This window comes from Nematolebias whitei, chromosome 1, assembly GCF_014905685.2.
Source record: "Nematolebias whitei isolate Nwh7 chromosome 1, NemWhi1, whole genome shotgun sequence".
Lineage (NCBI taxonomy): Eukaryota > Metazoa > Chordata > Actinopteri > Cyprinodontiformes > Rivulidae > Nematolebias > Nematolebias whitei.
In genome coordinates this window covers 19,213,629-19,241,391 of record NC_056498.1, presented here as the reverse complement: position 1 = coordinate 19,241,391, position 27,763 = coordinate 19,213,629, and the positions used below count along the sequence as shown (strand labels likewise).

Genomic DNA, 27,763 nt, shown 5'->3' with positions numbered 1-27,763 from the left:
GTCACTTATGGGACTGAGTTTGCTGTGGCTCCTCGGACTGATGAAGTCCTTTGGATGAAGGACGAAACATTTCAACAAAACAAGAAACTGTCCAAATGACCTGACTGAACTTTGTTGGGTTTAAAAAACATCTATTGCCTGAATCAATTTGATTTTTTTTTGTTGGTTTTTGGTTTTTTATCTGGAAGGAGGCCCAGAGGAAGACCCAGGACACGCTGGAGGGACTATGTTTCTCGGCTGGCCTGGGAACGCCTCGGGATTCCCCCGGAAGAGCTGGCCCAAGTGGCTGGGGAGAGGGAAGTCTGGGCCTCCCTACTTAGGCTGCTACCCCCGCGACCCGACCCCGGATAAGCGGAAGAAAATGGATGGATGGATGGATGGATGGATGGATAGTTGGTTTTGTTAGCAGCAGTCTACTTTAGCCTTTGTCCTGCTCAGATTAGAAGTTAGCTCACAGATTCAGTCAGAATCAGTTTCTTCGAACTCAAGCAACTCGAACAGCTAACAGGTAAGATATTATTTGTTTGTAACTTTCCCAGAGAACCACACTTCAATATAATCTGAAAACTTCATATGAAGCCAGACTACACAAATACTTGGTGTTCATCATAAAACAAATTGTCTAGCCTTGTTTTTCCAGGGCAGCAAATGGAGCTTGAAGCAGAAATCTGAGGCCATAGATTGGACGGTTCACTTTATCAATCATGTGCAGTGGTCACAGAAACAGCTCATAAAAATATTTAAATTAAGCATGGTTACTAGGGCTGCACAGTGGCGCAACTGGTAGAGCTGCTGCCTCTCAGCGAGCAGGTCCTTGGTTCAAACCCCGGTCCAGGGGCCTTTCTGGGTGGAGTTTGCATGTTCTCTCCGTGCATGCGTGGGTTTTCTCCGGGTACTCTGGTTTCCTCCCACAGACCAAAAACATGCATGTTAGGCTGATTGGTAACTCTAAACTGTCCCTAGGTGTGAATGAGAGAGTGAATGGTTGTTTGTCTCGTTTGTCTCTATGTGTCCCTGTGATGGACTTGCGACCCGTCCAGGGTGTACCCCGCCCCTCGCACAGTGATTGCTGGACATGGGCACCAGCGACCCCCGTGACCCAAAATGGAATAAGCGGGTAAAGATAATGGATGGATGGATGTTTACTAGGGTTGCACAATATTATCGGCATGGTATCGATATCGGCCAGTGCTGGCAATCAAGTTAAACATCGGACATTCCATCAAAATAACTCACCGATATAAAAGGAGCCGTTTTTGTATGACAACCCAGTGACAAGGATGCCTGCAGCACCAGCACAACGTGATGACGTCATGCGTGCCGTTGAGTTTAGATTTGTGAAAATTTACAAATTTGCACTGTTCAAGTGTTGTCATTGTGTTAGAGTAAATGTCATGAATACATTTGACCTTAAACATAATCCAAGTTGAAGTGTTACATTATTTTCAGCCCCTTTTTGGCATCTGCATTTGGTAGCAGGCCAAATTGATAAAGACCATGCTGAATAATGTAGGATTTAAATTCCACAGCAGGGAAAGCTATGTAGTCTCTGTAACTAGGTATAGGAAAAACATATACTGGTATTGGTATTGGTTATTGGCCAAATAAGTTTCAACATATTCCATTCCATATGCCAATATTGGATATCGGCCAAAAATCCAATATCGTGAATCCCTAATGTTTACCAGGGAGGACTTCAAATGCAAAAGCATACAGATTGTGTGTAAATGTTGCATTTGATGCTTGTTCCCATCTAGTCACTTAACTTTACAGAAACAATTATTGTTACACAGTTGAACGTTCCAATGAACGCCTCTATGAATGTGTGAACCCAAAAGCACAAAAGTAGCAACCGGTGTGTGTGTACCTTCACAGGACAGCCCGTGGGAGGTGACGCCTGGCAGTGCTTCTCTGCAGACGTTGCAGAAGGTCGGTCTGGCGTGCGAGCACGCGTACCAGTTGTGCATCCCAGAGAAATGCTCCATGTTGAACTGACTTGCCTGACGGACAACAAGTGTGAAATTAGAGGACCATGACTTCCTTGTGTTACACTGACCTCAACAAGGACATAAAGAAAGCAGAGTGCAAGATGTTTTGACTACAACACTGAGCTGCTGTGGATAAAACATACAGATGAGACAAAACTGTGAAATGAGAACATTCTGATCAAACTTTCTGTAGGTTAAAAAAAATCATGCTGCACCTGCATGTCAGCTGTAAATATCCAGGTTTAAAGTAAAACCAAAACAAGCACTTCAGGGAACTTATAAAAGTTTAAAACTTGAGAGAAAAACTCCGCCTGGTTAACAGGTTACAGCTCTTTTTATAGCCTATAAAAAGCTCCACTTTTACAAGCAAAATCAATCTGTCAGGAAAAAGCTCAAACGAGAAGCCTAAAAATAAAAAAGCTGAAAGAACAGAAAGGAGGAGAAAGAGAGACACAAAAAAGAAGGCACAGGTCTAAGTTTGTGTGCAGCTCATTTTCCTCACATTAACCTATCACTTGGTGCGGTGCAGGTAACTAATGTGAGTCAACAAATGCTACAACAAAACAGACATATGAAGAGATTAGGAACACGTACTTCATAAGTTTCCCATTTCTGGACAGATTTTAGGGCAGTGATCCAGTCCTCCATTTCCTTCCTGCTCTCAGCACAAAGCATTAGTTTGCGAAATGGTGTGATGACCTGAAGAAGATGAAAAGAAAAACAAATTTTAACAAGCTGAGCTTAGCAGTGAAAAACGTGATTTAAAAGCACAAGAAAATTCACAAAACAAGAGCACTGCATATAACACATCATACACCCGTCAACAAACTATTATACAGCAACCTATAGCAATGGCCTGGACAAACAAATACTTGTTTTACGTTTGACTTTGACCTTGGAGCTGGGAGAAGAAAGGTATACGCAACACTACATGTAGTAACGATGCATATGTGTATTTGGTAAATTATCTTGAGCGGATCAGATGTTATGGGCGAGAGAAGAAAAAGATAAGGACATACGGAAACTATACCATACAATGTCTGACCGCCTTCGACGGATGAATTAAATGTATCTGAAGTCAGATGTTTAGATACAGTAATGTTTAGCAGTTCTTGTAAAGAAGAGAGCAGTTCAGGCTAAATGTTGACAGACATCCGTCACTGTGGTTTGTTTGGTAAAGTATCTACTACAAAGAAGACCTAAAGGAGTGGCAGGACATTGTGTTTTTATGTTTCTTTTCCTTTTACTCAAAGTAAATTTCTAACTTTAAAATGAAAAAGTCCTCATTTGGCAGGTCTGAAACCACAAACATATTAAATACAGTAGTCCCTCCTTTATCGCGGGGGATCTGTACCCTCAAGCCCCGTGATAAGTGAAAAACCGTGAAGTAGGAATAGTGGTACAAGTAATAAGTAGTACTTTGTACTATATATATATATATATATATATATATATAGATATAGATATGTGTGTGTGTGTGTGTAAATGCTCTAAAAGAGCAGACTATGTCATGATTTCAGCTCTCTGCCTCCTGCTGCACTCTGCCATCTGCCAGCTCTTGGTCCTGTCCACTTCTCTGAGATCTTTCCAACGATCAGCTGATCAGCTGCAGGAGGAAGTTTTCTTGCAGCTTGGGCTGCACACAGGTGCTAAATAAGTTTAAATAATTTATTTTAAATAAAAATTCCATGCCTATTATGTGGCTCATCCATCAATCGGCCAATTGTGTGTCATGTCCAATCTTATTTTGAAAAACCGCGATAGAGCGACTCGGTGAAAAACGAACCGCAAAGTAGCGAGGCTACTGTACAGCCAATTTCGGACTTTTATTTTTTTCAAACACACAATTACTTAACATACTTCTTACCTGATTTATTATTGCTCTAAAAATTGTTCTAATAAATGTGTGGTCCTGTGATGGACTTGTGACCCGTCCAGGGTGTACCCCGCCCTTCGCACAGTGATTGCTGGACATGGGCACCGGCGACCCCCATGACCCAAAATGGAATAAGTGGGTAAAGATAACGGATGGATAAATGTGTGGTCTCAGTCATTAAAGATTTATTTTATTTTGTGCAATATGGTCAAATTTAGAATAAAATGGACAATCCAGTAGGTTATACGTTAGAACAGGGTGTTGGGGGTAAAACTAGAAGGTTTGGAAACAGTGGTGCAGATAATACAGGGGGTTAACATGGTGTGGGCACGAGTGTGTTTTTTTTATTTTTATTTATACATAAAGACACTGTATATTTTGAACTTGAAATATTTTGATATTTTGATCTAGGCTCAAATTTTACAATGATAGCGATCATCACCTATCAACGACTCGTTAGTTTGGCATAGCTAAAACAGATTCATGATCAATGCTTTTTAAAGTTGAAAGTAAAAAAAAAAAAAAAAGTAAAATTTAAATACAAAAAGGTTACGTAAACTTTTGCTTGTTGCTTACTGTGAAGCTGTTGTTGATGTTCTTAGTGCTCGTCTCCGCCACGCTGGCATCTGATAGGTCCACTTCGTCAAAAATCAGAGACTGATGGGAAAAAACAGACTCATAATTTTCTATTTATATTGAGATACATTTAGTCATGTTTTCCAACACCTTGGAGTCACATAAAAAATTAACAAGATGTTATTTCTAGATATATTCCAATATTTTAGGCCGACATAGGTCTTTGGGGACTTATCGATATCATATATGCACCAATATAAACACTTCTAATGTTCACCCCTAAAATGCTGGAACTGGCCATAATTGTACAAGGCATCCAGCAGAAGGAGCATGAAGATGACTTTCAAGTCATGGCGTTCATTTTAAGTTTCAGTTACATCACAGACGAAGCAAGGAGCAATACGTGTAGCATATTTTGCTGAATAGAGCAAGGTAAGTTTATTATAACTGATCCATTAAAAAAAAAATCAACAATAATAAAATCTCTTAAATCCTCCAACCTGCTTGTCGTTAGCTACGGGCCTCTCAAGTTAGCAAGCTAATGTTTAGATAACCTAGCATAGGCTATTGCCTTGGAAAACTTTATCCAGAACAATAAATCTAACATGTAAATGCATGTAAATATATATTGTATGCTATCTTTGTCATCCTCAGTGAAATGCTTTGTTTGTCTCTGCAAAGACAATAAACATTGCTGCGGTCAATACTAATTAGACCTTCACCATACGTGACTGACTGTTTAAACAACAAACAGCGAAGGGCGTTTCTTTAATTTATATTTTTGTAACACACTTAATAACTTTATGGTGAATAGTGGAGGACAGAAATATGAACGCACGTTAGGAAGACTGTTTTTATGACCAGTGCACCACTTGTAAACCTACTGTGGGACTAGTCTAAGTATAACAACAAAGTCCATGCTCAATAATCCAGGTATAAAATCCAACATTTTTCAGTCAGGTCATCTGGACAGGTTCTTTTTTTGTGCTGAAACGTTTCGCCTTCGATCCGGAAGGCTTCATCAGTCAAGGAAACACACAACAAAACTGATTCTTCCCCCAACAGCTTACTCCAAAGTGGAACAAACCAGTTCTGCTTGTGATTAGATGGTCTCTTTGGTACGCCCCTCCTCCATTGCTGGCCCTCTTCCTTGTTGACAGCCTTGTCAAACTGGTTGAAAACAACAAAGTCCATGCTCAATAATCCAAGTATAATTCAACAAGGAAGAGGGCCAGCAACGGAGGAGGGGCGTACCAAAGAGACCATCTTATCACAAGCAGAACTGGTTTGTTCCACGTTGGAGTAAGCTGTTGGGGGAAGAATCAGTTTTGTTATGCGTTTCCTTGACTGATGAAGCCTTCTGGATCGAAGGCGAAATGTTTCAGCACAAAAAAAGAAACTGTCCAGATGACCTTACTGAAAAATGTTGGATAGTCTAGGTATAGCGTGGATGTGATTTGCTTATGTTCATGGTTGCGAACAGCTGCACTAAATAAACAAGCCCCGCTCCACTTGCTGTTTTCTTAGATCCTTTGGGGTGGACAAAGCTTAAAAATTTTCAGCCATTATATCTGTTATCGGTGGTCGCCTTCCCCTCCAAATATCGGTATCAGGAATAGCTCAAATTCCATATCGGTCGGGCTCTAGTTATTTCCTGTACAAACTAAATCTATTAGTTCTGATTTGCACTTTCTCAGTTGCACTGCAATGTGGCATTTTAAAAACGGCTGAAGGCAGTTTCAGACATATCTGTACCTTGCAGTCTTTGGCATAGTAGAGGGTCCTGCCTCTGAGTTTGAAGTATCTCCTCTTCCATCTCTGGAAAGAGCTGGTCTGTTTTAACAGGATTCCCTCCTTCACACTTTTCTAAAAAGACAAAGATGATGAAAAAGAAGGAGAGGAGGAGGAAAAACATGTTAGCACACTTAACAGCTATTCATTTTGAAGTTCACGCATAAACAGATCAGTTTGGATACTGTTACTATGAGAGCTTGCTTCTACCAAAATACAGCAGAGGGGAAGATGCACTTATACAGTAAGGTCTGTCAGAATAAACCTCTCTTTCTCCAAGCTCAGTTAATTTGAACAGCTATCTACAACAGGTAAAATATTAATTGTTTACAACCTTCCCACCAAACGCCGCTTTTAGGATCTGAGCCATCACTTTCAATAGGTGACGGTATTCAAGCACAAACTTAAAAGCCCCTACAAACAATTTTTAGTGCATCATTAATTTGTACAAAAAAAGAAGTGGTTATTTCTACAAATAATTAAAAATAATACAGATATCAGCTAGGAACAAGACATTTAGCTCAGTGTCAGTATTTCAAGTCCATAAGCTGATAATTCAGCCCTACTGTTGGACTTTTAAGCAACAATAACAGGATAAGACAGAGAGGATGAGGTACAGCTGTCGCAGCAACTTATCTGCATACCCAAAACCCACGATTCACTTTTATATAACGTTTGTGCTGAGCTGCGTTGGCTGCTATTGTCTTTTAAACATCTGATTATCGTGTGCTGCCTTTTTCCTCCCTTCTGTTTACGAGTACATGCACCGAGAGCACACAACACGCCGTGGGTAATCAATTTCAGATAAGACTCAGAGTGTCGCCATGGAGATTCACATTCCTCGTGGTGGATGCACAAGCAGGCAGAGGGACAGATACGATCTTAAGACTCTCAGCACGTCGCTCATCACGCCTCCATACCTGTGCATTTATCACCCGCTGCAGCAGCATTCATGCATGATTGGATTAGATTAGCCCCGTGTCATGTTTGGGAAGTTTCAGAGATAAATACCACGTGTCAGAGTGTGTTACAAGAATGATTAAACAGCAGACACTACAGGCAGCTTGACAAAGCTTCACACACACACCGTTGTTCCATGTTTGTTGGAATACATTTGAAAACGGTTTCATTTTGCAACAACCAGTATACTGTATCTAGAAATGCATGCCGTTTCATTTAACAAAAACTGCAATAATAATTACAAAAACAAAGCAAAGACAAACTTTAAAACACTTCAAGTGGTCAACAGTAAGCTTCTTTAATTAATACAACCTGTGGACAGAAACACCAAGCCTCTTACATCGACTCATAACCCTCAGGCTCATGATGTGTTGCTTGTTCACACAGTGGGGTAGGGGTGTCCTGTATTTTTTGTGACATAGAGGGGCTGTCATGCCCTTCAAATGGAGGATTTTAAAGGTGCACACTTCAAAAGATAAATTAATTGCTGTGCTTGCAAAAATTTGGAAATCCAAGTATTTTCTATGTTAAACATGTTCTACAGTGATAACCACTTGTGTAGTGTCTAGTTTGATGTATTCTGTTTGGTATCATTGCTAATCATGCCTAACAAGCATAAAAAAATATTAATTACATTACAAGGTACACAACATGGGCATCACGGTGGTGCAACTGGTAGAGCTGCTGCCTCTCAGCGAGCAGGTCCCTGGTTCAAATCCCGGTCTGGGGGCCTTTCTGGGTGGAGTTTGCATGTTTTCTCCGTGCATGCGTAGGTTTTCTCCAGGTACTCCGGTTTCCTCCCACAGACCAAAAAAAATGCATGTTAGGCTGATTGGTAATTCTAAATTGTCCCTAGGTGTGCGTGAGAGAGTGAATGGTTGTTTGTCTCGTTTGTCTCTATGTGGCCCTGTGATGGACAAGCAGCCCGTCCAGGGTGTACCCCGCCCCTAACACAGTGATTGCTGGACATGGGCACCGGCAACCCCCTGTGACCCAAAATGGAAGAAGCGGGTAAAAGATAATGGATGGATGGATGGATGGATGGTACACAACATTTATGGTCATATTGGAGTAGCTGGAGTAATGGAAAGAACTGATGATGCACTGCCTTCTTGAAGAGGTGTCGCTTTTTGTATTGAAAAAATACAATCTATCCCTTCAGACTTTGAATAATAAGAACTAAGAAGTAAGACCAAAACATAACTCACCACTTCACTCAGTATAGAGGCAAAACTCCACATGAACATACGTTGTATTTTGTGAAAATGCAAACATTTTTCATTTCAGGCTTGAGGCCAAACAAAAACAGAATGTCAAGAACGCCAAAACAGCGATTTTTGAAAATGTTCAAATGTCAGGCACCACGGTGGCACAGTTGGTAGATCTGCCACCTCTCAGTAAGGAGGTTGTCAGATTGAATCTTGGCCGGGGGCCTTTCTGGGTTGAGTTTGTATGTTCTCTCTGTGCATGTGTGGGTTTTCTCCGGGCACTCCAGTTTCCTCCCACAGAACAAAAACATGCAGGTTAGGTGGTTCGTTTTTCATGAACTCACTATTGCGGTTTTTCAAAATAAGACTGGATATGACACACAATTGGCCAATTGATGGATGAGTCACATAATCATTATGGAATTTTTATATGAATAAAATTAGTTTAAATTATTTAGCACCTATGTGCAGCCCAAGCTGCAGGAGAAGCATATTTCCGCTGTGCAGCGGAGCAATGAGCATATATATATATATATATATATATATATATATATATATATATATATATATATATATATATATATTAACATACATTATGTAACAATATGCTGCAAAATGTCTTAAAGTGAAGAAATTGAATCACTAATATCACTTTATTTAATAAATTAAACTTTTAGTACGTCAGTTAATCATTTTTGCGTTCCACAAAGGAATAGAGTATTTATTTTTAAGTAATTATTTAGTGTGCCTTGTTTGAAGTGGTTTTAGCAGAGCAGTATTTTGGAATTCCCACATAAACTGTGAAAGCATTGAACAGTTACAAAAGAGTTTGATTGTTCATGCTTTTGCAGTTTTGCAAAAGTAGGCTGCTTGTGAGGATGTTTTTCCTGCTGAATTACACTATAAAATAAACTGAGATGGGCTTTAACAAACACTCCAGAGCTTTCCATCACAGAGGTACTTGATTTGTCTAATTTAAAAACCCAATCTTTTCAGCTGAACACAGTCGCCCCCAACAGATGTTTGCTCAACGAAAAGATTCAGCACTTCAGGAGATGAATTCATAACTACCAAACAAGCCAACAGCCAGTGTGAGAGCATTTTTCATTCAAATGGACAAGAAGGTCAAAAGATCGAAAACCCACGTTAAGTCAAAGCACCCCTCATAGCTCATTCTTGGTTAGCTTTGTTGGTGTGTTTGCGTTAGATCATTGGAGTCAGAAACATTTGTAATGGGGAGGGAGAGGACACTGGTGTGTGGGGGGGTCTTGGGGTCCTTCCCCAGAAAATTTTGACTAAAGTAGACGCTTTTTGCTGCATTCTGGTGTATTTAACGGGTTGCTAAAGATCTACATTTACCTACAAAAGTAAAAACTTGATTCAATAACTATTTTTGGAGAGCACGGCACAAAAAATAGCCTGACCAACGGCTCTCCTTGTGTGAATAGAGCATGCATTCTACCCCGCCCCGGTTGCTAACATAGCACTAAGCTAGAGCGCAACACAGAGATGTCTCCCTGTCCACCCCTGCACTGTCACCCAAAAAGATTAGCGCCCTGCCAAGACAAGTGACCGAGGGGAGACACTGCATGTGGTGTAATAAGTTGTTGTAGGTAACCAGGAAAACCTGTAGTGGACTTTTAGTGTTTGAGAACTCTATTAATCAAGTGGGATGGATTTGTTCCCGAAGAAACAGAAACGGCACTGGGTGAACTACTATGTCATGGTAAATGTGTATGTGTGTGTGTGTGTGTGTGTGTGTGTGTGTGTGTGGGGGGGGGGGTGTCCAAATGAATATTTTTTAAATGTGAGGTGGACACATTCCAGTGTTTCCCTTACCATTATACAAGCAGGGTACCCTGCCCTGTCAATAGAACTGAGCGCCCTGCCTACCGACCCCACCCCCACGACAACTGCCAGCACTGATGTAGCGCTAAGCTATCAGCGCGCAATACAGACGTGCTTAGCCATCCCCCCCACCCCGACAAAAATCAAAGAAGTGATGAGCACCCTGCCAAGGCAAGTAATGTAGGGAAAACACCACGTCCCCTTCACATGCAACAATAAAGAATCTCTGACTCTGACATGCAACAACGCCTATGGTTTTAGATACTAGTGCAGTCATGAAGTAGTCCACCTTGTGCTGGCCTTTCTTACAATAAATGTACAATCAAACCCCAAGCAAGACAAAATCTATTGTCATCAAGTTAGAGACAGAAGAGGAGAAAGCTGGCTGGCAGCGCTGTGACAGATAGGATAACATTACGAGTCATTATCAAGAAAGTTGGAAAATAAACTGAGCTGTGCCAGCAGAAAAACAAACAAGAAAACCAACATAGCCGATACAACAATGACTTCCAGAAAGGTGAGACACAAAAAAGTAAGAGCAGGCAATCCCTGTTGGAGGAGGGAAAAACAAAAGTGTAAAGGTCTTCCAACAATCTGCCACATCAGAGATATGTGAAGGTGTTAATAACCCTAATCCACCAATCAAGTCGATCTGTGATTGCTATAGCAAAAGTAACAGCAGTTGTCAGTCAAGAAGCTAATCCGGGTTTCTGATTAAGGAAAACATCACTGATAAAGCTGAAGGACAAGTTCAAGTCAAGACAAACTTGCAGAACAGTGCCTCGTATAACTGAAGTTTACATTCTTTAATTATGACCTCAATCTGTCTTTAAAATCAAGGTTCAAGCACAGCTGCTTTTAAAGGTGCACAAAGAACAAAAAATATCTCAAGGAGGCAGAACGTCACTGTTCAATCAGAATGTTTCATCTGGTGAAAACAATGTGATGGCAATCCAACAAATTTCAGTCAGGTCATCTGGACAGTTTTTTTTTTTTTTCTGAAACGTTTCACCTTCCATCCAGAAGGCTTCATCAGTCAAGGAAACACAACACAAACGATTCTTCCTCGAAACAGCTTACTCCAAAGTGGAACAAACCATTTATGTTGGTGCTAAGTTGGTGTATTTGGCACGCCCCCTCCTCTGTTGCCGGCCCACTTCCTCATCAACAGTCATGTCAAACTGGTTCAAAACCAAAAAAGTCCATGCTCAATAATCCAGGTATACAATCCAACAATTTTCAGTCAGGTCATCTGGACAGTTTCTTTTTTTGCTGACACGTTTCACCTTCCATCCAGAAGGCTTCATCAGTCAAGAAAACACACAACACTGTCCAGATGACCTGACTGAAAATTGTTGCACTGGTTTGTTCCACTTTGGAGTAAGCTGTTTGGGAGAAGAATCAGTTTTGTGTTGTGCGTTTCCTTGACTGATGAATGGTAAATGTACTGCATTTATATAGTGCCTTTCTATCTTATCCAGATCCTCAAAGCGCTTTACACTACAATCTGTGCCCTCATTTACCCATTCATAAAGCACTCTGGTAGAACTCTACAAAGCTAACTGAACAAATAATTCTAAAGAGACTAATCAATGCTTTGAGATCACTTTCATACACCGATAGAACACACATCGGAGGCAATGAGGGGTTCAGTGTCTTTCCCAGGGACACTTCGGCATGTGACTGCTGGTGGATTCGAACCCCCAACTCTTGTATTGGAGGATGACTGCTCTAACCACTCAGCTACAGTCGCCCAGATGGAAGGTGAAATGTTTCAGAAAAAAAAAAAAAAAGAAACTGTCCAGATGCCCTGACTGAAAATTGTTGGATTGTATACCTGGACTAATGAGCATGGACTTTTTTGGTTTTGAACCAGTTTGACATGACTGTCGACGAGGAAGTGGGCCTGCAACAGAGGAGGGAGCGTGCCAAAGACACCATCTTAGCACCAACATAACTGGTTTGTTCTACTTTGGAGTAAGCTGTTTGGGGGAAGAATCAGTTTTGTGTTGTGTGTTTCCTTGACTGATGAAGCCTTCCGGATGGAAGGTGAAACGTTTTAGAAAAAAAAAGAAAAAAAAGAAACTGTCCAAATGACCTGAATGAAAATTGTTGGATTGTATACCTGGATTATTGAGCATGGACTTTTTTGGTTTTTAATGTGATGGCAAGTGTTGTATGAGTTTTGACCTCTTTAGTCTGGCCTATTCTTCTCAGCAGGAATGAAAATACCTTTGATACTTCTGAAAATATGACATAAACCCGAGAACAAAGGTTATATTTGACTTCCTCCTTGGTTCTATAATTAATTTGCTCATGAAGCTTATAGACTTGTTTTTAATAATATAGACAATGTTATACAAATGCAATGTTAAAATGAAGATCTCTCCAGTAGACGTTTGCATGTGCTCTTCTTAAATAATTTACTGCTAGTTCATAGATATGAATCAAAGAAAATCATCTGAAACCTATCATAGCTGCCCTACAGCTTAATCTGACTCCATGAAAGTTATTATGATTAGTTTTTTGTATTACACATGCAATCTTTATTAATTTCAATGAAGTATAAATGTACCTCCTAAGGACACTGGATAAATTAAAAGCACTTCCAAAAATCATCTTTAAATTAACAATTAAGCCGATTAAAAAAAACTTTGTGAGGGGAGGCACAGCTGTTAGAGCCATCGCTTCACAGTGAGAAAGTCCAGTGTCTGCCTACTGGCCTGTCTGTGAGTAGTTCGCATGTTTTCTCGGTGCACATAAGAGTTTTTTCCCCAGGTACGCTAGTAGTGTTGGCACTCAACAGACCTAAACATCCATGAGAATACCCGGTAACTCAATATTGTCCATATCTGTGTGTGTGAATGGTTGTTTGTCTCATTTGTCTCTATGTGTCTCTGTGATGGACTACGGATCTGTCCGAGGTGTCTCCTGCCTCTGGCACAGTGACTGCTGAAGATAGATATCAGCTCCCCGTGATTCGGAAAGGAAAAACGGGAAAGGAAAATAATTATTAGAAAACTTTGACGGGGAAAAAAACCTAAAATAAAGCCAGCTGCTGTGGTTAAATGTGACAAAATGTAAAGTCGTCTTTGGCTACTCTTTTTGACATGGCTGCATTTATACACTCAGGTTTACAGGTTGGTCGTAGGCAAAAAACAAACAACGGAAGAGTCACATCAGTAAACGAGTCATATGAGAAAACACTTCAGTTTCTAGAAGAGATACAGTGATTACCCTACCATCATACAAGTGGGGTGCCCCGCCCCATCAACAGAACCAAGTGGCATCTACAAAGTACCAAACTTCCAACCCCCTCTCCATGTTGACAACTGTCGGTATTGATGTAGCACGAGGCACAATACAAACGCGCTAGCAAAAATGCTACTGATGTACCGCTCCACTCTGCACCCCAAAAATAAAATATGAGCATCCCGCCAAGGGAACTGATCTAGGGGAAAAACTGAGATACAAGTTATACAAGAATGTAAAGACCAAGATTTGTGAAACCACTCATCCTTATATTATGTGAAGTTGGAGGCAATATAAATGTTTATAAAGCAGCGTTTATGTGAACCAATACATTGTTGTTGTTGTTGTTGTTGTTGTTGTTTTTTTGTTTTTTTTTACTGGTTATTTCTGACCTTTAGCTAAGAGGTTGTTAACTCAATAGTATATATTCTCCACAATTAAACACTTCTCTAACTCAAATCTTCTAACGTTTGGTGCACAAATGTCTAATGTGACGTTAGTGACACTACAATTAATAGTACTGATGTTAGAGAAGAAAATATTCAGATTCTGCACCTTGTAGACCGTTTTTAAAGCCTTATTTCACACCTGGTGCTGTATTTACTTTGGTTTCCCCGTTAAGAACTAACCCTCTCAGCTGTGAGAGGGATATTAAACTGAGAATTCTCTTTTTATTTTGACACCTGACAGGTACTGACACCAGTACTCCATATTCAGCCACTCCTTGATGCAAATACATGGAAGTAGTGGTTGATCTCTCAAGTTACAGGGCCAAAAACTATTTGCCTAAGGTTAGAGAACAATGTCAATGTTGGTTAAACTTCAGCCTTTCACAGCGTCAACACCAACTGATGGCCGAGGGAATCCAAATCGACACCAAGTGACTTTACCAAGCCTCGACTTGATGTCTATTCCAACAGTTAGCACTGTTCAAGTATACGGTACACAGAATAAATAAGGGGAAATGTGATCATCTAAACTAGGCCGTCTATACTTATAAAAGCTAAATTAGAACAAACATTAAACTGTCACCTTCACCAACATCTCTCCAAGGAGAGTTCTGGACTAAACCGCGTGTTCTCAGGGCGTTTTGCCAGTAGCTTCTGATGAAGAAGGAATCCAGGGCAAAATCAGAGTCCTGAGGATAAAAATGTCACATGTTGTACCTACCAGTCAATAAGGCCCCAAAGGCATACAAAGTTATTACATTTAGTAGGTGAGATGTGTGCAGAGGCACAGAAGTGCAAATGTGTAACATACAGACAACTACTGTACATAAACACAACATGGACAGACTTGGTCAATATCTTTGATAGCTTGTGGTCACAGTCTAAGAAACGTTCTGAAGTTCTTTTCTTCGCCTCTCAGAGAGATGTCAGACAGATCAGTGTATTCATTAGAACAGGACTAATCGCATCACACCAATTGCTCCCGGCAAGCTTGATGTGCACAGGAACACACGCTAACACTGACGCAGGGAAGTGGATGAGTGCAAATGCACATTAACACATAAACGTACTCATCTGCAAAATTCACACAGGCAGCAGGAGTCTGAAGGGCATCCACACATACATTTGACTGCTTCCTCCCTTCAGTTCTCCTATTTTATTTCCCTCTGCAGAAGACAAAAGGGCCGTAGTGGTTTTTTTGCCTGTGTCTATGCATTTGTCTGTTAGCAAAATTTCCCATGAGCTGCATGATGAGTTTGAATCAGTCATATGGTAACCTTTGAATGAATATCTACAATTGATTAACATTTAGTGTCAACCCAATTGAAGATGGACACCACAGCCAGTCAACCTTAAGGCCTTGTCACACTATAACGGGGGCTGGGTGTGCAAGAGGCGTGTGTGTGGGAGAAACAGAGGAGAACGACTGAGCAGGGGTGAATAGCTCGGCTAAAGTTGGGTCCAGCATGAGTTGAGGCTACGACAGCAGCTCATGTTCTCTGTTTTGTTGCCGTTACGTTAATAAAGGCTAGAGAGAGCACACACAGTCAGCTCTGGCTCTTGCTCTTTGTCTGCTGGGGGGCAAATAGCTGATGACTTTAGAAATTATTGAACGCGTTTCTAACTTACAACTAACATATTTCCCATCACTACGGGGTTCAGCCATATATAGAGTGCTCATCACTGCTGCTGGATCCATGAGGTGCAGAGCTCCATCACCACAGAGGGAGGATCCTGCTGCAGCAACCATGCAATTTATGAGAAATTTTGCTAACAGACGGTGGCTCCATTGGTAGAACGGTTGCCTCTCAGCGAGAAGGTCGCCAGTTCAAATCCTGGTCTATGATGGTTTCTTTGGTTTGGTTTCTTTTGAGGCATAATGGTCAATCCAAAATACTGACTGGGGTGCAGAGAGCTTCCCTTTTTATATCTGTTGCTATGATCGTTGCAATACGCTCCAACATGCAGTGCACAAGTTCCACTAACGTAATATCTGTACAAGTCAAAGGTGTTCATAGGTTAGAAAAAAGTTGCTCGTATGCTACACACGCCCAGCTGTTTTTTAATGTATCTCAACTTGTGAGTAACTTACACGTAATGTGTGAACTTATGCAAATCTACCTGTTGCACACCAGTAACTCATACCCTATGTATCAGCAACACGTCGGCATACGCAGAAAATTTAGTGCTTGTAAAAAAATTTTGGCTGGTCGTCGTATATCAGCATATCTGTTACTCAGTTTACACCTAACTTTTGCAACTTACACCAGAGTGTTTGCCATTTTTTCATTCATTGGCATACGTTGATGCTATACCTCACTGTGTGACAGGGCCTTTAGGAAGCTAAAAAACAGGTACAACTCAAGTAATGTTATAGATACTAAGCTAAAATTTGATGTAGAAGTAGCTGAGAGTTATCCAAAATACATATTCCAATCACTTAACACGTCTTGCAAGCTCTTGCATGTCATTACAAGGTTTGAAAAAATCAATTAACTATATTTCTCATTACAAGACTTTGGAATGAAAGTCTGTGATAAGGAACCCTTCAAGGAATAATAGGTATTTGAATTTAAATGGTTTCCTATAATTGGTTATAAATGGTATAAATGGTTATAATTGGTATAAATGGTTTCCTATAATAATCCTATAATATATCATTCCTATGCTATTGTTGGATGTAAATGGGACAATTTCGTTCCACCTCATGCACCACATGTGATGTGAATTACAATAAAGAACCATGACCTTGAAAAGTAAGTTACAAATAATTATCAAGTTAAACATTTTGGTCTGCATCACACTGTAAATATTTCATCAACAAATGACTAACCTGGCATATTTTCCAGACACAGAACTAAGAGGTTATGTGACCAGTATACAGTATGTATATTTACCAAATGGGATGAAGGAAATTCTCACTGATGAGTGTAATGAAATTTAAATCCACACAACAAAAAGTCAAATAACAAGATAAACAAAGCTATTCCAAAAGAACCCATCTCTAAAACTGACAAACAGTGAGTCAAGAGAACTCAATACAAAGACAACAGGACAGTTCTTCGGGATGATGCGCAAGATCAAATTTTATCGTTTTCTCTCATGACAAGGTAACATCTGCACAGACTTACTTCATTTCTAAAAGTACTGTGCAGAAATTTTAATCCACCATTATTTCCTTTAGATTTTCTCTTTAAGCAAACGGACTTTGTAGCAATCTTTTTTTTTTTTTTTTTAAGTAGTCTTGATCAACAGTTCTTCAGGCTTTCTGAAGGTCTTAAAAAGTTTTCTCTGGACTTTTTTATGTTCGGTCCAGTTTAAGGGGGTTAAAAAGCAAAAACAACTGGACTTCTATTCTGAAGCTGAATATTTAGGGATGCACAATATTGTATTTTTGGCCGATATCCAATATGCCGATACGTTAAATCTTATTTGGTCAATAACCAATACCAATACCAATATTTTTTCCCTAGACCTACTAAAGCCCCCAGTATACTGTCGCGTATGTCCATACGCAGAGGTACGCACGTACGTACGCAGAGGTACGAGCATACTCCCCAGGGCATGTCCGTGCAAAGCTCAAATTTTTACGACCGCATACGTGTACGCGGTGTCGCACAATAAACTGCCCAGCGACGGACTGTTTTGTATGCGACACCAATGTATTAAATTCCCCTTCTTCATCTCTGATCTGGCCTTTTGTTTTGTTTTTTTTTGCCAAGAGGCAGTGATCTCTTCCTCCTCCGTTGATGCCATGACTGAAATGGTGAGAAATGGAGGAATTTGTCACGAGCGAATTAATCTCAGGTCCAGCGTGGCTGCGGGAGGGTCTGGAGATTTCCTGGTGGGCTGGTCTGATGTGTGGACTGTAGAGCCAGCGCTCCGTTTTTTTTATTTTTTAGATCTTTTGTTAACAACATATAAACAAGAACACCGCTGTGGCTTAGGCTACCAGCGCTCGCTTTTTTTTCTTTTTTCCGACCTGTCAATCAATCAAGTAGGTGTGTCAGCAAATGACCAATCGGCAACCTCAATTTGTCCTGAAGGTAAACGCCCCTTGTCTGTGAAGCTGCTCTGCAGCTGCTCAGGGTGTACACTGGAGTACAAAGTCTGAACCCTCTGCGTACAGTACGCACGTACGTACGCGTGAACGGACATATGCGGCAGTATACTGGGGGCTTTACAGAGACTACATAGCTTTCTCTGCTGTGGAATTAAAATACTACATTATTCTGCATGGTCTTTGTCAATTTGGCCTGCTACCAAATGCAGATGCCAAAAAGGGGGCTGAAAATGATGCAACACTATATAAATATATAAAATGTATTTAAAAGAACAGCACCTTTTATATGGGTGAGTTATTTTGATGGAATGGCATATGTCCGATATCGGCCGATACCGATACTATGCTGATAATATTGTGCATCCCTAGTTCTATACATCAAAGTTCATGCACAATCATCCAGGCACCAAATCCAATAATGCTCAGTCAGGTCATCTGGACAGTTTTTTCTGTTGTTGTTGAGACGTTTCGTCCTCCATCCAGAGCGCTTCATCAGTTTGAGGAGTCTCAAGTAAACTGTTTCCCCACTAAGCAGTACCCTCCTTAGGTGGACCAACCAGTTTGCTGGAGATAAGATGGTTTCTGGGGGCTGTCCTGTCCCCTGTCGACTACTCCCAGGCAGGCAGCCACAGCAAAAGTGGTTCAAGACATCAAAGTTCATGCTCAATCATCCATCTTATCTCCAGCAAACTGGTTGGTCCACTTAAGGAGTGTACTGCTTAGTGGGGAAACAGTTTACTTGGGATTCCTCAGACTGATGAAGCCCTCTGGATAAAGGGTGAAACGTCTCTACAAAAAAGAAACTGTTCAGATGACCTGACCGAGCATTATTGTATCCCTAGTTCTACTTTTATCAATTCAACAATATCTGGAGTGTGTGGAGGTCCAAGCTTTATGGAACTTCATGAGAGGACTCATGTTCTTAGATACGGCTGCAGGTAAGATTGGAACTACTCGCCCGCACAATGGAGGCTCATTAGGATCTTTGTTTGTGGATCACAGAGAGATGCTTGGTCACCTGCATGAAGGTGTGAATTGTCATGGAGCTGACCTGGAATCAAGCCTAAAGCTGGACTGAAGATTTTTTAAAGTTGAAATCTGAAACCTCCTCCTCCGTTTAAAGTTGTTTTTTCTTGTTTAACGTAAATGTCTTCCTTCCCCAACCCTCTCAAACCATCTGTCTTCTCTGTCTAAAATATGAACATGGTCCTCAGTGTCCCTTATCCTCACTGCACTGACCTGCAGATGCCTTCTATCTTGTCCCCACAAAGACAGGAGGAAAGGAAAAGTAACAAAGGCATCAGAGAAGCTCTCAAAACCTTTGGATATCCTTACTGGGCTTTTGTCAACAAAATTAAATAAATAAAATAAAAGAGTATGCTGAACAGAGAGACAAGAGCAAACAAAAAAAACATTGTCATCCCATATGTTGCTGGAGTATCTGACAAACAGAAGGATTTTCTCCAAACACAACACCCAAGTACATTTCAAACCCAACAGGACTCTCAGACAGAGGCTGGTCCATCCCAAGGACAGAACCCCAAACCCAAACTGAGTGGTGTGGTGTCTGCAGGTCAGTGCAGCAAGGAATGTTCAGACCGCTATATTAGAGAAAGCAAACAGTTTCTCCACAGACACATGTCTCAACACTAGAGAGCAGCTCTTCAGGACCAGACTCAGCAGTCCATCTACACCTAAAGGATAAGGACACTCTGAGGACTATGTTCATATCTGAGACAGAGAAGACAGATTGGTTTGAGAGAGGGGTGAAGGAAGACATTTACATCAAATGAGAAAAAAAAAAACAACAACTTTAAACAAAGGAGGTCTCAGATTTCAACTTAAAAAAAAAACCCCTTCAATCCAGCATTAGGCCTGATTCCAGGTCAGCTCCACAACAATTCATACCTTCATGCAGGTGACCAAAACATCTCTCTGTGAGCCACAAAAATCCTAACGAGCCTCCATTGTGCAGGCGAGTAGTTCCAGACTAACCTGCAGCTGAGTCTAAGAGCATAACGAGTCTTCTAGTGAAGTTCTACAAAGCTTGGACCTCCACAAACTCCAGATATTGTTTGTTCACTGGTGAAGAATCTCAGTCATCCAGGACATGGTAAATTCAAAAAAAGTTCAAGACAAAAACAAGTGGACTTTATTTGTCTTCTGTTACAAACAAAGTCCAGTTGTTTTTGCCTTGAGCTTTTTTGAATCCAGATATTGTTGAATTGATCAAAGTAAAACATCTTCAGCTTCAGAATAGAAGTCCAGTTGTAGGTTGTTTTGTTTTTTTTTACACATTGCTTGATCATGATGTGGATGACTAAGAATCGTCACCAGCAGCAGATTACAATAAAATAGGAAAGTGGAGGACAAAAGAAGACATGTCAGGACTAGAAATATGTCTCCAGAAAATGAGCAATCACTGAAAGCTCTGTCAGAGATCTGACACAGGACCTAAGAGGTGCATCACTCTTCAGACAATCGCCAAGTGAAAGTCAGCGTTTCCGTTAGCACGTTGAGAACCACCCTGTTGTAACTAAAATCTTATTTTAATCTAACGGTAATATCTTCAGTGGGTTTTTAAAATTATGTTAACACATTTGAAATTTCCTACAAAAGGATCAATAACATTTCTGCCCTGTCCATGGAAGCAACAGACTCTGAGGCCATTCAGCTGAATGAATCAAAGATGTATTTGAAACAAACATTCCTTAGAAAATGGAGTGATGCTTAAATAAAAACAAGTGAAAAAGAAGCCAAAGTTCAAATACCGCATTTTTTGGCCTACAAGTCACAGTTTTTTGCACAATTCACATGCCCTGCAACTTATACGCCAAAGTGACTTATTTATGGATTTTCCCCATATTTATAAACCAAATTTTTGGCTGAGATATGACCGTTTTCATTCATTCTGACTGAAAATATTGAACACTACCATTTTCATCCGCTAGATGGCACTCGACTAGTATGGCATGCCGTTGTGTCATGTAATAGGTAAAAGTGGCTATTAATGACACAATCGGTTTGCCATAGCCTACCACCTTTGTCCAGCTTGCCTGGAGCAACCGTCAAATCAGCTTCATTTTACTGCACTGCCCCGGAAAAATGCAGCTGATTTGACCATCAAAGTACATTTATTAAGGAAATGTTAGACTGAGACACAACTTTACTATAATTTCGAGCAAACAAATAATTGTTATTAAGTGCTAATCTTGTTAAATTATTGTTAAAGTCCCCCCGTGCACGCTCCCGCGGCTGCCATTTGGCAGCCAATCGATTTTTGGCACAACACCGGCCCACATTTCCAGATTGTCAGTGGTGAAGCATAACAGATGCAACTTACACGGCAGTGCGACGTGTACAGCAGAAAATCCTTTCGAATCCAGTTCAAAATACTCGTATGTCTACAAATCACTGAACAGTTTTGCCCCCTCATCTCTCTGATCTTCTACAACCGTATGTCCCACCACGTTCCCTGAGGTCAGCGGACCAGTTGCTCCTCACAGTTCCAGGAACTCGTCTTAGGCGCAGAGGTGACAGGGCCTTCTCTGTAGCAGGACCAAGACTCTGGAACGAGTTACCTCTGCTTGTCAGACAGGCCCCCTCCCTCTCAGTTTTCAAGTCCCGTTTAAAAACTCACTACTATTCAATAGCTTTCAACACCAGAGGATCTGTGTTTTGATCCTGTATGCTCCACACTGGTTTGTTGTCATTATCTGCATCGTATTTATGTCTATATTCTGATTTACTTCATTTTGTATTTTGCTTTGTGTGTTACCAGTTGTTCTGTCTGTACAGCACTTTGGTTGGCCTTGTCGCTGTTTTAAGTGCTCTATAAATAAAATGGTATGGTAAAATAGAGTAATCACTAGAAGACCTTCAGAAAATCTGAAGAACTGTTAATTAGTACTACAAAATACTAGAAGAAACACTGACTTCTTGAATTTAAAATACTAAATGTATGTCAAATGTGCTTTCATTATACTAAGATCTTACAGTAACTACAATAGCTGACAAATATAGATAGATTAATACAGATTGTCTGTTTTTAGGTATTCTGCACTAATCTCTTCAAGATAAAGGCTAATAACAGGAAATTGTTGTGCCAGAGTTTCAGTACAAAGGAACATGCACAAGGAATCACACAAGCTAAAAAAATAACTGAATATAAAAATACCAACAGTTAAGGTGTAAAACAGGTCAGGTGCAGACAGAAACATTAAAGTGTTTATTGTGGTGCAGGATTAATTTTATTGTCCTATATGTAGAAAGAGGGAGGAGTTGAAAAGTTTGATAGCCACAGGGAGGAAGGGAGGTGTTCTGGTAGCGTTTGCAAGAATAATTTTGACAACTAAATTAGAGCCATGTGTCTTGTTTTAAGAATTAAATAATCACAAAGGTGCTTAAAAATTGGTCTGTATAAATTATGATTTCACCCATTTTCTAGCTACAATAAAAAATAAAATAGAAGGCCTGGTCTTAAATTTTGGTAGGCTAAACTGTGATTGAGACCAACACAAACTCCCACATACAAAGGTGTTTACTTTTTACACAATTAATAAACGCTCCCTGCTCACAGTAAAAGTGAACCAGCTCATCTGCAGAGTATCATTAAAACATGGACAAAACGACCACTCTGACCACTCATGTATCTGAACATCTTCTCTCACTGACCTCGTCCACCAGCAGAAGCTCCCGGGGCTTCTCATCAGGATACAAAGGGTCATTGTCAGGCCTGACGAGCTCTCTCAGCCTTTCTCGAAATAACAGGGGGGCTACACAGCACCCACTAGACCGACAGAATCCCAGCATCTGCCCACGGAGATGGCCACAAACCCGAGATTAGGAAACAGTAATCTGAGCCAATTAGTTTGTGTTTTCGTGTCCTGGAAGTTGGTTGCCCTTTCACCTTCTGCTCTTTTCTTTAAGCTTGGATTGTATCCACATGCTACTTCTCTACAACTTAATAAAGACACAAGTGTATGTGTCCTGAAGAAATAGTTCCTCACCCCTCTCTGACTAACTCCTTTCACACCAGTTGTACTTCAGACAAAGCTCCTTCTACTTCCTGCTACTGAAACTTCCTCTCAGGTGGCCACACCCCCTGAGGTGTGCTGTTGTAGACATGGCTTTAAAGTGAGTGTGTCTTTCACCTTTACTCACACATACACACCTCCTGAACACAGGGCGGGGCTTGAAAATACTCTTTCTTTTACACACCTTAACCTGCAAGTGTGTGAGGCTAGAAGTTTACCTTAGAGCAGGGTCTGCTTCCTTGAGGCTAGAAATAGAACTGGAAGAACCTGCCTGGTCGGCAGGCTTGACTGGTGACTTTCATTCATTACCTCAGAAATTACGTTATGCCTCTTTAGGATCAGACTTTAGTCCCATTAAGGACTTCTTGCTGCAACAAGGTCAGTGATTGGACCAGAAAAGGTAGAATTAGGTAATTAGAGATAGTGCATTCCCTGGGAAATGCAGTGTGAATGCTTATTGCTGAATTATTTTTTGCTAAAAAAGTTAAAACCAGGCTGAAGAGGTTTCATCCCAAAGTTGAATCTGAACAGCTGACATTTGCTGAAAACTGGGAAATAAAAGTTGAATAGAGCAGAAATGTAGCAAACATGAGCAGAATAAGCTGAAATAGGCAGAAAGACTGAATGTATTACAAGAAATATGAAATTAGCAAAAACGAAACTGAAACGGGCAGAAAAAAGCTAAAATTAGCTAAAAAGTAGCTGAAAATGCTAAAAGGCTGAAACTAGCTAGGCTTAAAGAACATATAAAGTTGAAAATTGGGGAAAAAAATCATAAAAGGTAGTAATTATTTTAAAAAAAGAAGCAGAAAATACCTAAGAAAATATCATAAAAAGTTTAATTTAGCAGAAAGAAGCTAAAAGGAGCAGATAAATGGCTGAAAAGAGCTGAAAAGAGCTAAAATGAGCACAAAGAAGCTGAAAAGAGTTGAACCAGAACAAAATGTGAAAGGAGCAGGGAAAGGTTTTAAACAGCACAAATGCTTTGAAGGATGTAGAGCTCCGTTCATTTTCAATGGGAAACATGGCTGACAAAGCTAAATATTTCAAAAAGTAAAAACTGCACTAATACCAAAAGTCACAGCAGAAATGTCCTGAATGAGCTGAACGTTCTGATACACGAACTGTTGAAATAATATAAAAATTGCGGGAAAACTCTTTTGCCAAAAAACAATCGGGCAGAAAAATGGATCTCAATAGTCTGAACGCATTATAAGCATTCACACAATTAGTGAGGTCAAACACCCTCTTTCAACACCACAGTTCAAACCATGACACATTAGCTTGTGCTAATTTAATCCCTGAAACTTTTACTGCATAAAACAATATGCAGACTTGCACAGAAGAACACAATGATGGGACGTCTAATGGTCACTGCTTTATTAAAGAGTTGGAAACGTTGCTTGTTTTTGAGCTACCCTGTGTCATCAAACTGCTTACAGTGTCACATCAGCATCTCATCAGCCAAGGCAAATTACTGCGAGTGCCAGAGCTTGCGTGTGTGTGTTTTCTGCCAGTCGGCATATCATTGTGCCTTTATTGAGCAGAAACATGCTGTTCCCTGCAGAGTCCTTTACTGACACCAGGCCTCTTTCTTGCTGTCTGATCCTGTCTTTGTCTCTTCACGCTTCAGTCTCTCCTTCTTAGCTCACTTTCAGTCTGTTTCCTTTTCCAAATGACTCAAATAAAAGCTCACCGTGTTTGTCTATTCTATTGGGGCTACGCCACTGCCTCTGACAGAAGTCAGAAACGGACAAGAGTACCAGAAAACTGTACTAAAGCAAAATTACATCATTGTCTAGAATTGGTAGGAATGTACTGTAACTCCCAACCAATAAAATATTAAAATAATTAAAAAGCTCCTTCAACTGGTCTGAAGCATGTCAGGAGGACAGCAGATAACTGTGTGGGGCATGCCAGACGGCAGCAGGGTGAACCGGCTGTTGCTTGGTGTGGGTGACATGTGAAGCACCTTGAATCCCCGCTGCTTCATTAGCCATCGTGTACATCTCTATAACAAGCTACCAGTTTACAGCAATCACATTAGCGTGCTTATTAGCAACAGATTTCAGGGTAATGGCAATTAATTTTAACATCATTAGCCGTGAGAAATTTCAATATCTTCCACCTTCTCCTTACAAGGTTTAACAGAATTTAGTGACAGGGAAAATCAAAACAAGTGCCAGAAACAAACAGCAAGGATGTTTTGACCAATTTTGGCATCATCCACCCATTTTCTGATGAGACGACGTTGCATGGAAAGCAGCTTGAGCAGAGATCTCTACACCTTTCTATCCTTGGCCATCTCCTCCTAATAGCAGGCTTGTCTTCACTGACAGAGTGAAACAAACTGAAATACTTGTGTATATACTGCATATAAAATTATCTGCTGAACTGAAACAAACCATCATGTCACATGATAGACAGCAGACATTTTTCTTTTGTAGTTTCCTCAAACAGCCTTTATAACTTTTGTTCCTCCTCTTATTCTATTTTTAAACATCCCACAAATAGTCCATTCAACTAACTTCATGTTTTCTTCCTCAACAAACTGCTCATTTGTGATGTGTTCAATGACCAGAAAATTTTGGAATTTTGAATGTTGACAGCCCATGGTGGTGTTTGAACTTGTGGTCACAAGCGTTTCCTCTGTGCATATGTAGTTGACATCCAGTGTTTCTACCTGAGATCCAAGTCGAGGAGATCAAGAGGAGTCAAAAAGGATTTGACAAAAAAAGGAAATCTGAACAAAAAACCATTCTGTAAGAATATTTAGCTTTAGCTGTTAAAACTCTGCTAATTTCAGTTAAAAGAAATGCAACAAAGCTATTAAAAATGCACTGATAGTTCCCAGTTGAATAAATAATAAGCTTATTAGCCACAGTCAATCACAACAATCACAGCATCCTCATTTATTCCTATTAAACTCTGAGTTGGTCCCAAGAAGGAACTACTAAACCCAGCCTCTTCTTTTTCTGTGATTCCAGAACAAAATGGAGAATAGAGCTGTCATTTCTAACCCGGGCCTGAAGTCCAGCCTGACCTGACCCGAAATTGGGGCGGGCCAGACCAGGATAATGTGCTGGATGGGCGGGCTGGGTCGGTGTTGTGCTTTTGATTGTGTCAGCGGATCAGCCGCGATCCAATTATATGGAAACATGGCTTGCCATACCTTCACCAGCCGCACGCAATCATTTCACCACAAGCTGACCAGCCTAGAAAGAGGTCAAATAAAGTTCAGCTAAGTTTCAGATGGGACTATACTGGCAGGCAGTGATCCATGGCCCAAATGGACGTTCATTCAGCCGCTGCACTCAGCGGACGCGCGCGGCCGACGACCCAAGCAGGTGAGGTCCCAAAGCAGACATGTCAGAGGAGGGTCCGTGTCTGAACAATGCAGAATGCAGGCAGAAGCAGGGATTGAATGCGCTTTGACAGCTATGAAAGGACATCAGCTCCGCTCTTCTGCTGCTTTTATTCAGCCACGCGTCCACTGACCGTTAACTATGTAAGCAGTGAAAGCTTAATTAAAAATGTCAGGTTTTTTTTCCGGGTTTGGACCAGTAATTACTGTTAATTCGTCGGGTTGGGTGGGGTTCGGAAATTATGGGTATGGGCTGGGGCAGATTCGAATCTGATTTTTTGGGCTCGAATGCAACTTTAATGGAGAAGCAAAATTGCTTGAATGAACTGACAGCAGGACACAGTAAATAAAAATAATTTGTAAGTATAGCTTTATTGTAGTTCAGGTTGAGCAGCATGTGGCTGAATTTCTTCCTCAACAGTTCTTACAGCAACAAAATCCAAATGCATCCGTCTTACAATTTAGAGTTACAGTGCCATTCAGTCTAACATGCATGTTTTTGGTCTGTGGGAGGAAACCGGAGTACTTGAGAAAATCCACGTATGCACTGAGAGAACATGCAAACTCCACCCAGAAAATTTCCCAATACATTTAGATTTGATCAATTTTCAGGACAAAGGTAAATACAACTTGTTAAGGTACTGAAATCACGTAGAAACCTATATGTTCAAAATGTAGGTAAATGATGGCAAATGATTGGGGTTTTAGATAGCAGTGCTATAAGTACCACATTAAGGTGACCAGATCCTGCACATCCTTTGAATATTCATGAGGTGTTTGTAAAAAAGAACTGAAAAACACACTCAGGTGGTTTTCCCCCTCCCCTCCCGAGTACAAATAAAACACAGGCGGTCACCAGCTGCTGCTGACACCGAACCTGCTAACCTTTCAAACAAGGCCATGTTTTTATAATCATGAGGCCGCGCTGTCCCTGGATGGACATTGTTGGAATGCCAAATGAGACTCAACCCAATGCCACCAGGTGCTGTGTGAAAACACTGCAGGTGTGTTCATCCACCAGCAGATGGCAGACTGAGAAAGAGATGAGAGGAGGCAAGTTAGGAGGTGCACACAAGCAGTGACAGCATGGCTGAGGATGGGTGTTCTGAAGAGACGGGAAACACCTGACGATGGAAAAAAACGACTAGATGAAAGAGGAACGATTGATGTTAAATCTGGAACAGCATTACTTCTTTACAGCCTCCCACCTGCGTGTGCTGGTGTATTAATAGAAACAAGCAGTGGGTTCCCCCATGTGGACATGCAAATCCCTCTTTTAACACACAACAACCAACCAATCTGCTGATATTGCTGTAAAACCCACCTGTCTGGTGCTGGGGGGGGGGGGGGGG

General features: G+C 40.7%; 1 protein-coding gene across 1 annotated transcript in view; it reads right to left on the bottom strand.

The window, feature by feature from the left end:
• Positions 1 to 27,763, bottom strand: part of si:dkey-172j4.3 (diacylglycerol kinase eta) — a gene marked incomplete in the record, with an annotated part of 132,856 nt that overhangs the window by 53,044 nt on the left and 52,049 nt on the right. Inside the window, 4 exon segments of the mRNA XM_037688341.1 lie at positions 1,868 to 2,000; positions 2,583 to 2,687; positions 4,441 to 4,521; positions 6,196 to 6,306. Of these exon segments, the coding sequence (XP_037544269.1) occupies positions 1,868 to 2,000; positions 2,583 to 2,687; positions 4,441 to 4,521; positions 6,196 to 6,306 (430 nt within the window).